The sequence below is a fragment of the Equus przewalskii genome, chromosome 15 (genome assembly GCF_037783145.1).
Source record: "Equus przewalskii isolate Varuska chromosome 15, EquPr2, whole genome shotgun sequence".
Taxonomy (NCBI): domain Eukaryota; kingdom Metazoa; phylum Chordata; class Mammalia; order Perissodactyla; family Equidae; genus Equus; species Equus przewalskii.
This window is the reverse complement of record NC_091845.1, coordinates 50,663,896-50,681,291: the sequence shown is the minus strand read 5'-3', so window position 1 is coordinate 50,681,291 and position 17,396 is coordinate 50,663,896. Positions and strand designations below refer to the sequence as shown.

Genomic DNA, 17,396 nt, shown 5'->3' with positions numbered 1-17,396 from the left:
ATGTGGGATGCCACCACAGCATGGCTTAATGGGTAGTGTATAGGTCTGCACTGGGGATCCAAACCTGTGAACCCCGGGCCGCCAAGGCAGAGCACACAAACTTAACCACTATACCACTGGGCTGGCCTCTATCCAACTCTTTTTTAAAATCTTCACTTGAGCAGGTTGACTCAGTAGTTTGGGAAATGCTGGCTGACAGGAATGTATTGCTTGTAATCTTTGAAGAGGAGGAATGTGCTGGTTATTCTGCTGGCCTCTCCTCCCATCACATGGCCATTCTCTGTCCTTTTCTTCTGACCCCAGACTGCATTTCTTAGACTCCTTTGCCCTGTGACTTCCAGATGGGTTTTGGAAGGTGGTAGTGGAAGGCTTCAGCAGCTAGAGATCAGAAGGCAAAGACAGAGAGATCAGAATCTCTTTAGCCCTTCCTCCCTGCCTTGGGATGCAGTTGGTTCTCCAGACGGCCGGCCCCTTCAGCTCTTACTGGCTTCTGCCAGCACTGGCTCTTCTCCTAAGATCTTCGGGTGAAGGAAGAAAACAGTTTCCCACAGTATCCAGTTATTAGCCTCTGGATGCCTCACTTATTTGGTGGTCCATTAACTTGCCTACTCATTTGGGCAATGCTCTCTTTGTTACTATCTCTTCAGATAAATCATTTGAGTGGAATTCTGTTGCCTGCCAGGGCCCTGAGGTGGTGGGGAAGAAATCAGCAGAACAGTAGTGTCTTAATTCTAGCACTTCTTGGATGTGTGGCCCTAAGCAATATATTCAATTCCTTGTGCTTCATTTTTGTCTATGAAATGAAAATAACAGTTGTACCCACTTCATAAAGTGCTTAGCTCAGTTAATACAGTAAAATACCTGCAATAAATGTTACTACTAGCTTGGATGAAGAAAAGAGAATGCTTGCTTTTCCTGGTTTGAATCACTGCGTGTGTGGTCTATACTTACCCACTATGTGACCGCCTCAGAATGTTGCCTGTTGGTAAACATTGGGATATAGCTGGGCTGATAGTTAGGAAAGAGATGGTTTGATTCTGGTTTTTGTAGCTCATTATATTATAAATTCCTTGAATCTCCAAAACTTCTATTTTATTTCTCCTTAATGCCCTACTGTGTGTTATCTTAAAAGAATCTGTTGGGGAAAAAAAAAAAGAGTCTGCTGGTAGCTACTAAAGACAAGCTAGGTGAACGGCAGTTCATGTACACAAGTTGTGTTCACCAAGCTGTTAGTAATAAAGCAGAGCTGACACACGTGTGGAAAGGAAATGGCCTTCTTTTCAATTCTGGAACACATGTGGACAGTTACCAACATAACACAATTCCATAGTGTGAACATTTAGGAAACAAAAATCTTCCCTCCAATCTGTCTTATTTGGAAGAAGACCTACAGCATGCATGCTGATGGAGCCACCGACAGAAAAATGGGATTTAGTCCCCGGTTGATGAGAAATTCTGTGTGTGATCCTCTGCAAGTGCTTCTTGGCCCTGTAAGCCTCGGCCTTATCACCCAGAGCTTGCTGGACCAGGAGAGCTCCTGCTCCGTTGTTCACAGCCCGGTTGAATGACTGCAGGCTTACTGGGGGCCAAGCAGAGAAAAGCTCAGAAATTTTAGAAATTTAGGAATTTCCTAAAAAGCTAGGAATTTCATCTTGGAAAAGCTGAAAGCTAGGAATTTCCGCTGTCAGGGAAAGCAGGTGAGGTCCAGATTTCTTGTTCGCTGTTCTTTCAGGCCAAAGGAAGGTTGAGTGACAAGGGAGCAGCCTCAAGGGAGCATAACCATTGGTTAGCAAACTCATAGTTATGTCCTAAACAAGATGAAGCTCCAAAAAGCTGGTTTGGTTCCCCAGACGCCTCACCAAATGCTAGCAGATAGATTTGAGAATGCCAAACTTATCTCTTTCAGACTCATTTGTCCTTCCCTCTCCCACTCCCTTTTCCAGCTCCTTCCCACATTTCTTCCGCCCTTCCTTTTTTAGACCTATGCCTGTCTCCCTCTGTGCTGTGCCCTCTTGATTGGCTGCTAGAAGGGATTTCTTTTTTCCAGAGGCAAAGGGGATAAGAGAAAGCAGTTGACAACTGGTCAACTTTTTCTTTATTCTGCTGCAATGGTGATAAGTCCTTTCCCTTCTGCAGCCCCTCACGCGTTGGCAGGGCTTTGGGCTCTCTATTCTGAGTACATTGCTTCTTCATTCTTTTCCTTCAGGTTTTCGTTTGTTGGCTTATTTTCTATAATGTAGCATTGTAGGATTCTTGTAGGGTGAGTGCAAAAAGGGCAGTTTCTTTATCAACATCATCAATAAATGTTCTTAAGGCGCTGAACGTAGAAGACGGGGCTAGGCAGAGATGTCTAAGAGAGGCTTCTTTTTCCAGAGGATTGTAATCTACCTGGGAAGCAGGATCTATATAAGTGATAAAATATAACCCAAGTCCAAGTAAGGAGGAAGGTGCAAAAAACAAAGAGCCATCCACATATTGGCCATTGCCAGCTGCTCAATCACTGGGATGTGTCTTACAAGAGGGTTCTTAGCCCAGCCCAACGCCAATTGAGAAAAGGATTGTCCCCATTTTACAGATAAGGAAAGTGAAGTCAAAGAAGAGAGATGGCCTCCCGCTGAGTATGATTCGCCAGATCCCATTACCCACTCTATGAGGGGAAAAATAACGAGTGGGTTAAACAATAGGAATTCAAGACAAAAGTATTTATTGAGAGCCAAGGCCCAGCCATGATTCTCAAAGTGTGGTCCCCAGACCAGCAGCATCAGCATCATCTGAGAACTTGTCAGAAATGCAGATTTTCAGGTCTCAACCCAAACCTACTAAACCAGACTGCTGGAGACCAGCAATTTGTGTTTTAACTAGCCCTCCAAGTTATTCAGACACAGGCTAAGGCTGAGAACCATTGACCCAGGGAAAAGAGTTCCAGCTGTGTGGGGAAGCAGGCAATCAGAGGTGGAGACAAGGTGATGAGGCAGGATTGAGTGGCAAATAGTGAGAATCCACACCTCTGCGATGCCAGGATGCAAACCTCCCTGGGTAAGGATGGCCCAGTAAAGCACTCTCTTAGTGGTACCTCTAAGAGTAGACTGGTGTCCTGCCAAGGCTAGAACTTGAGGCCTCTGCTGGGTTCTCTTAGACCCAGTGTGTTTGCATCTCTCATTACCCTGAAGACAGTTGGCCCTGAGGACTCCTTCTGCCTAAAGGTTTAGAGAGCTCCTCGGAGGCCTTGAAGGAATCCTCAGGCAACAAACGTGGGACTATCTTAAAATGCTCATGCTCCATTTGGGTGCTTATAAAGAGTTAACCTTGGCGAAATGTGAGTATTACCCTTGAATGCCTTGGGTTGAAGGGAAAAGTTAACAAGTGAATGATCTGAATCATTTCTTTTCCTACCCTGGAGCAAGCCATTAAAAAAATGAAACTGCTCTGTCATGGTGGAGACAGCCTGCCATAGAGAGATGATTGAAAGAGTCTTCAGGACAGACAATTTGTCCTTCAATTTCATTTTCACTTTGATTATCGTGAAATCGGATTTAAGTGTTGACCATAGCCTCCAATTCCAGCCAGCTGAAAAGATAAGCACATTTGTATTTGTATGGACATGCCCAAAGACTTTTGATTGGAGTCTCAATCCAGATGAAAACAATGCTTTTAAATACCAGTTTCCCACATGGGGAGATTATTTCTTACTGCTGTTACCAAGGATAATCAATCAGTTGATTATGTAGTTGAACAGAAAGTATCTCTTTATTGCTGGTTGGAGTTGTAACGTCATCTGTTGCCCAGAGCCTTTACTTTGGCGTCATGTGTCGGGATATTGAGGAAGAGACGGAATAACAGAGAATCAGAAATCATGTTCCCCAAACTCTAACTATAAGAACTTTATAAACATTCATCCCCAAATTCTCCTTGAAATCTGTTGATTGTGGGTAGAATACACACATTTATGCCAAGCTCAGTTATGGGCTTTTTCTTTTGGTTTTGGTTTTGGTTTCTTTGAGCTATACATTATATAATCTAGAATCAGTCACTCACTCTTGGGTTGCAATGAAATGTAAACAAGTTGATTTTTTAACTTTTTTCTGGCATCTTGAAATTCAAAACTGATTGCTTATATCTACTTGTACCTTAAGGAAAAATCAGAAGAAAATAAACCCTGAAAACATTAGCACTTTGCATTTGGCATATATATGTTCAAAGGATATGTGTCCATGAGATGATAGAAAACATCTTACTGATGTTTATTTCAGTTTCTTCATGGAAATTTTATTTAATTGTTTACTTCAGTAGATAATATAGAACATGTCATTGTATCATTGAATCCTTTCAATTAATTTTGAATGGAGAGTTTGTGGGACCATGGGCTTCTCACTCGTCTCTAATCAAGGCTTCTTTCTGTTATTGCCATTTCATGTGGATTGAAAAACACTAATCATATTTATAAAATAAACAAGAGCCTCTTTCCTTCAGATTTTTGTCAGAAGTTATATTGGGTAGCTTCTGTTGCCTTCCCAAACTTATGTTATAGCTTTTTGTTGTGTCTTCTCATAAGCTCTCTGAGCTATCCTGTGTCATCAACGAAGTTGGCAGAGAGGAAAGACCCAGGACACTGTACTGCTGGATCAAATGAGGTATATAATAATGAAGAGGTGACGTTGAAAGCTATCAAATGGTCCAGAGAGAAAATGCAGACTCTCTGTCACTCAGTCTCAACCTTCTTGGTTGTATGCATCCCTTGATGTTTGATGTGCTATGAATCATGACAGGTTCATAGGTTTTCTTACCCTCTCTCAGATTTTTAATCTTTTCATCTTCATTTCCTTTTCCAAAATGTAAAAACCCTCATGTTTGGCTTATGTCAAAACAACAACAAAAATACAAAATCCTGTTGACCCTATGTTCCTCTCTAGCTCTCTGCTCAGTTCTCTGCCCAGGACATGGTCTCACTGTCAGCCTTCTCCATGGAATGCCTTTCCTTTTCCTTCCTATCTGGCTGCTTTACTCATCACTGTCTTGCTTTTGTCACGATCATCAGCATATTTTTGAATTTAGGTTCTATTTCTTCCCTCTCTGAGTAGTTGTACAGCTCTAGTCATTGTCACGTTTCTTTCTTGAAACACTCCTCTCCCATCTCTCCCTTGACACCATTCTTTTCTGGTTCTTCTCTTAATTTTCCTACCACTCTTCATTCTCCTATTTAAGTTTCATTTCTCAGGCCAAGATTTGAATAATATTGTGCCTTAGGGCTCCATCTTGATTGTCTTCTCATCTGTACCCACTCATAAATATATTGTCCCCAAGAGCAACTATGTCCTGAATGACTTCCAGATCTGTACCTCTAAGATAGGCTGTTTGCTTAAACAGGCTGCCTGAGCTCCAGAACTCTTTTGCTCATTTGTTTACTAATCATCTCCATTTACGCTCATGTGCTACATAATGACGTTTCAGTCAACGATGGACCACATATACGACAGTGGTCTCATAAGATTAGTACCATATAGCCTAGGTGTGTTGTAAGCTATACCATCTGGGTTTGTATAAGTACACTCTATGATTGCACAAAGATAAAAACATCTAAGGACATATTTCTCAGAATGTATCCCCATTGTTAAGCAACACAGTAGTGTCCTTGTCCTCTTTGTATTACAGCTAAAGCTCTACAGTCAACTCCCTTACCCAAACCGGAACTTGGGATTTATTCCTGGGTTTTTCTTTTCGGTCATCCCCTCCGTGCAGCTCATAGATGCCAGTCTCTGACAGTTCTCATCCTAAGTATCTCTCTGATGTGTCCCTTTTCTCCATCCTTACTATCTCTGCCTTAGTTCATGTCTTCATTGTCTCTGCCCTAGATTATTGCCGTGGCCTCCAGTAGATTCTCTACCTCTAGTTACGCAACCTCCAAGAGACTCCTGAAGAATCTTTATGAAATGGCTATCCAGCATTTTATTGTTCTGCTTATAAATCTTACATGGCACTCTAAATCCTTCAATATTAAGTTCCAATTTCATAAATGGCTTTTAAGGCCCTAGGATTTGTGCGCAGCTCCATTTCTATCCTCCTGCACTGCCTCTCCCCATTTCTAACCTGCTGCTACCTCTAAATACTTAGAATCCTTGAACATATTTTTTGTATCTCTGGACTTTTCACATGCTGGTTCTTGTGTTTATACCTCCTTTGTCTTGATTATTCCCTCTTCCCCCACCCCATTAGCAAACACCTGCTCATCTCTGAATACTAGGTTTGAAATGATCTCCTGGAAGCCCTCTGCTACATGCTTCTCATTTTTTCACTCACACCAGAAGTAAGTCTCCTCAGTGATCCTAGAGTCTGAGGCAAGCTCCTATCCTAGTGCCATCCCAGTATTCTACAAGTTTCTGTTTGTGGCCTGTCTCTACCACTTGCATAATCTCTGCGAATGGTTCTTAGAGTCATTCTTACACCAAATGTCAAAGTACAAATAGTCAATAAGGTTTGAAAAGGAAGGCTAAAAGGAATAAAACTTAAATGAACTGAAAATTTGATTGCTTGACATTTAATTTAGGTCAATGGTGTGCCACTGTGGTGAGCTGTCTCGTTCTGACTCACAAGGGTAACTGTTAAAAAATCAGGAATTTTGCCAGCTAGTTGTTAAGCTGTTTGAAGCTTGAAATTGGCCATGGTGGGGATATTTACACCAGGGAAATCAACAAAAACTATAAATCAGGGCTTTTCTTTTTCAGAGTCAGTTTTCCAGTGGATGACTGACATTCACAATTATGGTATAGTCAATTAATCCATGCTCATGTCTGCCAAAGTTGTGATACCAGTAAAACTCCTAGAAGCCAGTTTCTGACAGGTCACATCCTACAGCTCTCTCCAATGTAGGTTTCTCTCCATTCCCACCACCCCTGCATGAGTTCATGTCTTGATTGTCTCTGCCCTAGACTAGTGCTGTTGCCTCCCAGTATACTGTACCAACAGAAAAATATTATTGTTAAATCTACCACTAGAATAATGTTTGGATAAGAACTCGGCCAGTCTGGAATTGAAGAAAAGAAGATAGTTATCTTTACTTGGGAAAAATAATTCATAGTGCTCTTCTTTTTTGGTTTGTTTTTGTTTTGTGAGAAAGATTGGCCCTGAGCTAACATCTGTTGCTAATCTTCCTCTTTTTGCTTGAGGAGGATTGTGCCTGAGCTAACATCTGTGCCAATCTTCCTCTATTTTATGTGGGATGCCACCACAGCATGGCTTGATAAGCAGTGCTAGGTCCACGCCCGGGACCCCAACATGTGAACTCCAGGCCACTGAAGTGGAATGCGCCAAACTTAACCACTAGGCCACTGGGCTGGCCCCTATAGTGCTTTCTTTCATAAAGAGAGCACTTTTGATTCACCATTAGTTACCTATGAAGTAGTTTTTCCTGTTGTGATAGGTAGATTTCTACAGACTGAATCTGTGACCATGGCACTTATTTTCAAAATAGTTGGCCAGGGCTGGGTTACACCCTGTAGCTATGTGACAATGACAGTAATTTGATCACAATGGTGTTGACCCCATAACTTTTGACCTCATGATTATCCTGTTCTAACTAGCTGATCAACGGCAGTGCATCAATGAAAATATCCACCAGAGGGAATATTATTGTAGGGACAGTTATTAGAGCCATCTCCACCTTGACTTTGCCCCAAGCTTAGTCTGGGGAAAGAGCTCCTGATGTTTCCTCAGCAGCAGTTTGCTGCCACCCAGCCTGGCTTTAAGTACATCCATAATTAACACTGGTAGAGGTGCAGGAATGCAAGATTGCCACATTTTCTTCTAAGCCACGCAGCCTCATTAAGAAAGTAAAACGTTTGTGAGTCTTTCATGCAGCTTTTCTCCCTCTGGGTTGTTGAAGCTCTCTGGCTGTCAGCACAGCACTCTGGGCCAGGAAAGTTCAGAGAATTACTTCAATAATATGACAGCCTCTTCCATTTAAAATGGAATTCAATGCCGGCTCCCCTCAGAGGCATTCATTGAAATTCTGTGCATGATCCATTCCTCTAGTCATTTAACAATGTCTCTTATGTTTGCCCTGATTTAAAAAAAAAAAAAGAAGGAGAGAAAGAAAACTAGCTTTGTAGTTGTGATAACATGGATCAGGATGTTATAATTGCAGTGAAGAGGCCCCCGAGCTTGCAGTAATAGGATGGTTCATCTGATGTGTACTGCCATTAGAAAATGACCCATGCGTGGATGTTCTCAGGGGACAGTAAAGAGGCTTTTAAGAATTACACTCTGTGCAGTATGAAAGCTAATGAGCAAAAGAGCAAGGAGGAAGAAAAACTGCTGCTTCAGGAAGCATAGTTCCACTTAGGGCCTGACATAGCTTTCCTCAAATTCATTAGGATGGACTGGTCTTCATGGGGACGTGTACTGTAATACCTCCATTCCCAGACAGACTCCCCGCAGGTCATTCTGCATCATATTCCTAAGGAATTAGAACCACTGAATAATAAATGGTAAGGAAAAGAGAGGGAATGGATGCTGAGACTACCAATAAGGAAGGTGAAGGCAGGCATTTACACAAAGATGACAAAAGTCATGATGGGCTTCAACAGCAAACAAAATAGAGCAATTTCTTGTACTCCCCTTTTTGAATTTTTTGGACCATTTTATACTATTTCACTTTATATATAAGAACAGGACAGTTCCTGATTATGATTTTCAGGCTAGATATTTTTATCCTATATCTTAATTTTTGACATGTTTGAAGATAAAAAAGAAGTGTCTTCCAATTCTGCTTTTTTGTTTTAAAAGTCCCGCTAGGGTTTTAGCTCGCATAAATTAGGAGACGGGTTTAGAGGCAAAATGCTTCAAAAGATTCACATCTTGCTTTCAAAGTTGACTCCACTTGGCCTACATTGTCCACTTGGGATTTATCACCTGGGAGTTATCTTAGAGTAGGATGTTTGTAAAGGCCAGTAAAACCAGATGTCTTCCTGAGCGCCCAAGAACTCCTGGTTCTGGAAGGCCTCAGTGTAAGTGGAACTGTTGGCGCTGTCTTCCACTTTACATGAGGGTAGGGTAGCAGGTAGAGGTCATCCATTGCCCCAAATTCACCTCTTTGAAGTGTAAGGTGTTAGTTCTTCTTTCAGGAAACCATAGAGATATTATGATATCATGCTGCATATCTGTTTTCCACACCCACGGCTACCTTGGGCACCAAGGTGCTGTCGGTAAATGAAGCTAGAAAGGTCTCTCTGTGTTAGAGACAGTGCCCTAGTAACAAAGTAAAGCTTGGGAACAAATCCACAGTGTTCACAGAATTAAAAGGCATAATGATGTGTCTATAAACCCCGGAAGTACAGCCCTCTGCAAGATTTTGATCTCCAGGCCTTCGTCTGATATCCCAGGTCATTTTGTAAAGCACCCGTGTGTCTTCTTTCACCTACCTATTTTTGTCCTTCAAATACTATGAATACTATCTTTGCTTCCAAAGGCCAAGTGACTTTCCTAGGGGTAACCAGGTGCCTAGAAGAGTCACATAACTGAATTGGTGTTACATTTAATGTAGAAAAGTTATTTTTACCTTATATTTTAAGATCACTTTGAGAAAACAATCCAAAGTAAATATACAGAGTCTTCAAAGATTGTGAGGCGAGCCATTATTTGAAATGGTCCTAGTACTTGAAAAGTGTAGCATCAGCTGATTAGAAACTAATGACATAAATGAAAATGTCCATTTGACTAACTTCCACTCCACTCCCACCTGACTGTCTGTCTGGTGTTCCATTATCTGAGTAATAAAACTTTAGAACTGTTTTTGAGTGGTATGAGTCGATTTTGACAGGGCAATTATGCTTTACTCTTGATTTTCTTTCTTTCTTTGACGCTAACAATATCTTGTTCAACAAACTGCATCAAAACTCTTGTCCTCTTTACTTAATGGCTTTAACTATTGAGAAAAGAATTACTGAAATAAGTGGACATTGAGTACTTGCCACGCTAAAGGAATTGGGTTAGGATATGAGAGTCAGAAGAACGTATAAGAAATAGTACTACAATGTAGTGAGCAGGAGCAAGGGTGCCAAAGTCAGAAAACCACAGCTTAAATTGCAGCCTTCCCTCCTACCAGGCATGTGACCTTGACAAGTTCCTACGTCTCTCTAAGTCATAGTTGTCTCTTTTGTAGAAAAATTTTAATAACAGTGACTGCTTCCCAGGATTGTTACGACAATAAAGATAAAAGCACATAATTCACTATTTGGATTAAAGTTAAGTGACCAACAAATACAGCTAGTTAGCTATTTATATCTTCTTCAAAGAAGATGAAAATGTAGAGGAATCGATAGGAAGTCAAGACGCAGAACCAGGCAGATCTTGGAAAGTGGCACAATGCACAAACTGTAAAGTTCAGCAAAGGGAGAGGCGAGTCCTGGATCAGCATTTTTCTTCTTCATCTTCTTCACCAGCCATGCCACAGCTGAACTGCTATGATTCCGTCTTAAAACTTTGTACAGAGCAGAGTTTGAATTCATAATCAAACAGCTCACCAGTTCTTTAGGAACTCGGAGAAATATTTTATCCTGGTTCATCCAAGATAAGTGATTTTTATATTAAGCAGGTTATTAACTTTAATCATTGGAAAAGACATTCTACCATATTAAGAAGATTTTACTTAATAAATACAGCACAAAAATTCTACTATTTGGGCGGGTTGGGGGAGGTAGTGACAACTGGTTAGCTTGTCAATTAATTTGTTCTGTAGATATTTGCCTTCTTAACTACTCGCTTCCCCACCTTAAACCTCCAAACCCAACAACAACAGCTAGGGCAACAAAAACCTGAAAATACAGGTTTCTCCTTTATCATTTCATTCATTTCCAAAACGTTGGATCTGTAACAAAGTATTCAAATAAGATTTAAATAATGTTAGTCACAATCACACCAATTGATAATCTCTAATCAATTTACACATTCTGATTTTTCGTAATTGTGCTACATCAGGAAAAATGTTTCCTTGACAGAATTTTAATGGGCTATGCTCAAACTACAAATCGTATTCAATAACTGTTGTATTTTAGTAGAGACACTATTAAATTTTCAGATTTATAAGATCCAGACATTTTAAATCTTATAAATCTTCAGTCTTAGCAGAGTGCCTTCTTTTATTTGCTAGGAGGCATTTGTCCATTCCTAACCTTTTTATCTTCAGAAAATAAATGATGCATGTGACTTGAAAATCGAATTAATCTTGACTGAAAAAGAAATAATAAAAATAGCTAATGTTTTTATGATCTCCATAGCAAGCCTACAGGGCAGATACTGTTGCTGTTTCTGTTTTGTAAGATGCATTGTATCTTGCTAATCCTCAATAAATATGAAAAAACGATCATTTCACAGCTAAGAATTCACAAACTGGAACACATTTCTCATTTGAATAGACGAGATAAGCAGGTTGCTACTAGTGCTGCCATCTCTGCCTTTGGGTGTGTCGTGTTTCGGGCAGACACAGCTAGTTCATTCTTAGGTCACTGCTATCACATTTCTATTCATCTATTCCTGGACCAGAGCTCAGATTCACATTCCAAACAGCCTCCAGTCTGAAAGACCATTTTGATATCTACCTTCAGTGACATAATTTGAAGAAATGGGTACCTCCAATTAAACCATTCCAGGTGTAAATTTCTTGCCTGGACAGTGAATTGAGAAATGAATGAGATTCATGAATATAAATTGGGCTTTCCTTACACTTAAGTTTTCATTTTGAAATTGTAGACCGTTACTCGCTCCCCACATAAATCTTGATTTGCCTTAAGTGTGTTTACCGTGGGAACCCCAGTGCAGAGCTGGAAGACCATTGCTGTGCATAACTGAATATTAGAGTTCACAAATCATCGTCAGAGGAGGCCTGGGGAGGGAGACGCTGCAGTGTGACTGCCTCTGTGCTCTCAGCAAAGATGAATTGCGCTCTTCCAGGCTCTGCATCTTTATCGGGATGAGAAGACCCAACCTCCTCACTCTTTCTCTCCTTGAATATTATTTGATGTGTGCTTCCTCTTCCTTCCAAGACCTTTTGTTTTTTGTATGTCTTAATATCTCTGTTTTCATAAGACTTATATTCCCTTCTCTTCAATTTTGGGTTAGAACTGGTGTAATAAATGAATCTCTCAGAGGCCACCTCAATTTATTTTTGAACAGACTCTGTAAAAGAGTCATTTTGAAGATGACTCTGTGAAAGGATGGAAGGATTCAATAAGCAAATACATAAATAATCTTCATACACAAGGCCACTGCACCTCTCCTCCGCTCCTCCCCTCCTTCCTTTCCTCTCCTGTTTTTGTTTACTTAGTAGCTGTGTGTATTCTGCAAAAGGGCCATTGAGGCCAGCTGGGCTTTCAACATAGGACCAAATATAAGTCAGAATTTTAAAAGACATTTCTCTCATTTTCACCCTGTGCTTTGAATCTTCAGCCAGAAACAAGGATCTATGATATTTGCCATTACGTGAATTTGAGAGTGTGCTCCCATTGCCTACTCTTTGCTATAGAACTAAATGGTAAGGAAGACTTGGTCATAGGTTTTCTACAATCATACCAAGTTATTTTCTTGCATATATAATAATTCTTGCTACAAGGCATATGATGTGGCTAGAAATAATGTCCTCATGAAATAGTAAAATAGCAACAGAATTTTTCAGGGCAAATGGATATATGAATTAAGGGAGGAAATCTAGACAATGGGAAATAATAGAAGACAATTTTTTTGCCATTAATGTTAAAAGCAATTTCTCCCCCGTGCCTCTGCATATGAGGCATTTGGGAGGTGGTGAGGACCGTGACATGGCCTTCGTCACATTTCTTATTCCCAAGTCTGATGGTTTTTCCCTGTTGTATAAACTATAAACACTTTAGCTATGCAGCCCTCTGAGCTGACGTTAGTCTTACACAGATCTGCAGAGCATATTAAAGGAAGGCTTTGACTGTGTACAGTCTAGTGTAGCTAGAAGGAAGGTGGTCAATACTCTTATATTCTTAACATGTAGTGTCTCTACAAGAACTTAAAATAACTCAAGTTAAAACCACTATGAAAATGAAGTCGGGTGAGTAATGTCAATGTAAAACAATGTGACACATAAAGAAGGTCAAAGGGTGACTTTGTAAATTACACCCTTGCTTCACACACCAATCTCAGGCACAGGTCAGGCCTCCCAACTTGGCTTTTCCCCTAGTTTGCTCTCTCATGAGTTCTAGACTGACTACACCTTGTTTCCATCTTGTTTTATGAATTGAACTGATCTCCTAACTCAGGGACTGTTTGCAAGCCATTTCCCCAATATTTCTAAGATGAGTGAAGATGTTTTTTGTATGGCAAAAGAGAGCTAAATATTGTCCTCTATAAAGACTATAATTTTACCTTTCCTCAATATAAAGTTAAAACTCTCACATGCACTCAACTAGAGAGTATTTGTTAACAATGCATATTGATTAGGAAGTTTTTTACCCTTTGTTTCAATTTTTAAAATCCTATTGTAAAACTTACAGTCTTTAAGAAAATCTATGATTTTAAAGATTCTATCTCAGAGAATTGTATCAAGACAGCAGTTCCACTTATTCTCAGATACTCCATATGGTTAGTACCAGGAGCTCTGAAAAGACCCTATTTTATAGCATGAAGTGAATCTGTTTCATTTTTCTACCACCATGTCATTTTCACCTAAGTCATAAATTTCTTCCCAACATTTATAAGAACAGTTCACAGCCTTCCTTTAAGAATGCATTTTAAACCATTTGTTGTGGTAAGAATTAAAATAATTAGAACAAATAAATTATGGTCTACTTAAAAAAGGAAGAAAAAAAAATCCAACTAACTGACGCATCCAGAAGAACACAAGCAGATAAATGTTTTAAATGCTGTATTCTGTATTATCTATTATATGTACATGGTCACCTATTGGAGTGTTTTCTCTTGGGAGTTAGTGGTGAAACAAGACATGCTATATTTTTCACTTTCTGTTGCCTTTTGTCTAAGGCAATGGATGTTGAATTAGGGTAGTGAATCATTTTGTTCACTAGGACATGGAAAATAGAATGCATCTGAAGGTAATAGGTCATTTGGTGATCTCTAGGTGAAATGAGGTTGTGCAGAAAGGTAAGAGAATAAGAAATAAGCTTGATAATCTGTGAATTCTCCAAATGTCATCAAACCAAAGCTAAAGACAAACATGAAAGGTATAATTTATAGCTATCAACTTGTGTCGATAGAGGTCTCTGTTTTTGTGTTGTGAAGAATTTACCATTGTCACAAGATGCTCATTGGGCTGTTCTGCATAAGGATGGAAATATCAGTGAATTTTTTGCAGTCATACTCTTGTCCACCCTTAGAAGCAAAAAATGCATTCTTAGGAAATAACGTTCTTGAGAGTGTTATCTGGATAACATTCGTGATATGGAAATTGAAATGTCTGAATCTTGCCTTGTGAGCAAGTGCTCTGACCCCATGAAATATCACTTGTGTTCTTCCTGGCACAACCAGTTCAAAAAGTGGTTTTTCTTTGCAGGTTACCAGCCGGTCTTGTCTGGTCAACAAGGGTTCCAAGGCCTACTGGGAGTGCAGCAGCCGCCTCAGAGTCAGAGCGTGATGAGCAACCAAACAGGAACTCCGGTGCAAAGCGTGATGGTCTCCTACCCAACCATGTCTTCTTATCAGGTGCACATCAGCAGCTTGGAAATTATGGGTCATAAAGTAGCACTTGCCAAAGTAGAGGCTATGGATATGTCCCTATGTCTGGTGGTTGGCTGGGTGGTAGGTGCTAGGCACAGCCATTGTTAATGGTTGACTTTGAATCAAGATTGTAATAGACAAGTAGAAAATGGGAACCGTAAGCTTCTATAACTACTATGACTTTTGAGTGCTCTGCCAGGGGTGGCCCCATAGAAACTTTTATTTGTGGAAGAAAATTCCTTAGTCTAAAGTTCTATTCACGAAGACCTTTGGGTATTCTATTGAAATTTTGCTTATTGAGAGAAAGCCCTCTTGACAAACTCCCATTCATTTTTGTACACACCCCAACTGTTTATTTTACCACAATTTTATGTTATAAGAGATTTTAAAATGGCATTTCAGATTCATTCAAACAGCATTTATGGGCCTAAAAATTGCATTTTTAGACTAAACCCATATCTGATATTTAAAACATTTTATGCACTCTTTTGTGATTTATATCCTGAAATACACTGGAAGCGGAAACAAAGGGTTAGTGAAATGCTTTCATCATTAAATTTGGCTGCACCGGGTACTTCTGGACCTAAAGAACTTATCCTCAGCCCTCCTACCCTGACAATCTGTATTCACATTGCATCAATTCCTATCTCCAGCTCCATATTAGAGGTTCCTTACACCTGCAGTTTGAGAGCCAGGTAGGTGGCTGGGACAAACGCCCCTTTTGCTATAGATGGGTCCAGGCCACTTTTTTGCATAAAACCAGAATGGGAGCTTCACTTTGCAAACTGAGAGAAATCCAGAGCAGGAGATCCAGGCTGCAGTACCTGGAGGGTAACGAGACAGAAAGAGGGAAACTCAGAACTAACATGTTCGGAGTATTTATTACCTGCCAGACATGTACCAAGCACTGTCCATAATCCCTGCAATCCTTTTAGTGGTAGTTTGAAGTATCATTATGCAAATTGTCTAGGGAATCAGAGAGGTTAAGTGACTTGCCCAATGTGAAACTGCTGATAAAAGTTAGAGCCGGGATTGGTGACATGTTAGATCTAACCCAAAAGCTTGAATGTTTTTCATGACACCACAGTAGCTCATTGCATGCCCCAGAATAACCTCGTCATGCAGGGTTCTCTCTTGTCTCTTCCTACAGGTGCCAATGACCCAGGGTTCTCAAGGACTGCCCCAGCAGTCTTACCAACAGCCAATCATACTACCTAACCAGGCAAGTCAAGGGTCACTCCCAGCCACTGGAATGCCTGTTTACTGTAATGTCACACCGCCGACCCCTCAGAACAACCTTAGGCTGATTGGCCCACACTGCCCCTCCAGCACTGTCCCCGTGATGTCAGCTAGCTGCAGGACAAACTGTGCGAGTATGAGCAACGCCGGGTGGCAGGTCAAATTCTGAGTGATCTGGCTGGAGTACATTTCTTCAGATATTACTCATGGCCTTTAAGGGAAGACGAGCAAGGTGGAAAACTGGCTGAGGACTTAAGTATTCACTCAACACTCAAATGATTGCTGCTGGTATTCTGTAAAAAAAAAAAAAAAAAGACTAATACACACATTAGCTGGTTAATGGTGCATATTTCTGTCATGTCTGCTAGGTATGCCTTTATAGCTTAGCTAGTGACATGAATTCATCAAGGTAAGATTTTCTCCTACCACTGAATACCACTGTGTAGATTATAATATCCCTAATTTGGATTCTTAGTTTTGTACTTTGTGTTGAGTTTGTGATGCGAAAAGTATTTAAAAATTATATACTGAAATCACATTGTACCAAAGCTGTAATGGAAAAGAAAAGAATTGATGAATGGAAGGAATAATTTATATACTCTATAGAGTTTTCTTTTTTTAATGGATATATACTGTATTGTAGTGTTTAATCAAAATAAAATTATTTGACCTTACAGAGGAAGGTCATGTTTTTACTACCAGTTTGGTTCACTCTCTCTTCAATGTGTGTTTGCTTATGTGTCACTGTTATCCTCTTTGAGCCTATTTCATGGACAATGCATGGAAAGGATGTTCCAGGCATTTTTTAAGTGAACTGGCATCACATTGGGAGATGTGGTAGACAAACCGTTAACCAATGCTACAGGCATCCTGGAAATAAGATGGCACCCATTTCATCCATTCATTGACTTCACATTTTTTAGATGTATACTTTGGTTTTAGTTTTAGATCTATTGAATGCATGTAGCTATCCTTCCCCAATTAGGAAAACCTGAATGTCTTGGTAATAGCAGCCCTATACCAAACCCGGTTCCACCTTCATTCAAGTTCCACCATCTACCTGGAAAATAAGATTTCTTTGTTTAGAGGAAAATCAGAAGAGGCATGGTCTAATTCCACCAATTATATTGGGTCATGCAATATAAAGTGCCACTAGTATTGACAGTGAGTCAATACTCAAAGATGCTAATGTTTGTCCTAGTAACATAGAAGGAGGTAAAATATAGCAATAATTTGGTCACAAAGACTCAGAACACTGGCAAAACATTTACAAGAAGCTTGTTCCTGTCCAATCTCCAAATGTTTAATCAATTGTGGATTCTGCAGGTAAGATTGGTTTATAAAAGCCTTTGAGAAACAATAACAGAAGTCTGAATAATAGCTGTGGTCCTTCTGGGAGATATTTAATGGGGGAATAAAGCCTCAGAGCTTCCCCTTTGCTACCACAGTACAAGGACTAATAGTTTTGTATT

General features: G+C 40.1%; 1 protein-coding gene across 47 annotated transcripts in view; it reads left to right on the top strand.

The window, feature by feature from the left end:
- Positions 1 to 16,625, top strand: part of ARPP21 (cAMP regulated phosphoprotein 21) — a 152,979-nt gene extending 136,354 nt beyond the window's left edge. For all 47 annotated transcript variants that reach the window (XR_011527520.1, XM_070577376.1, XM_070577359.1 and 44 more), the window contains 2 exons: positions 14,522 to 14,670; positions 15,836 to 16,625. Coding sequence is in view for 46 of the 47 variants with exons in the window: in XM_070577376.1 (XP_070433477.1) it covers positions 14,522 to 14,670; positions 15,836 to 16,093 (407 nt within the window). In the remaining variant the exon portion in view is untranslated. The remainder of the gene's footprint in view (positions 1 to 14,521; positions 14,671 to 15,835) is intronic.
- The last annotated feature ends 771 nt before the right edge of the window (positions 16,626 to 17,396 follow it).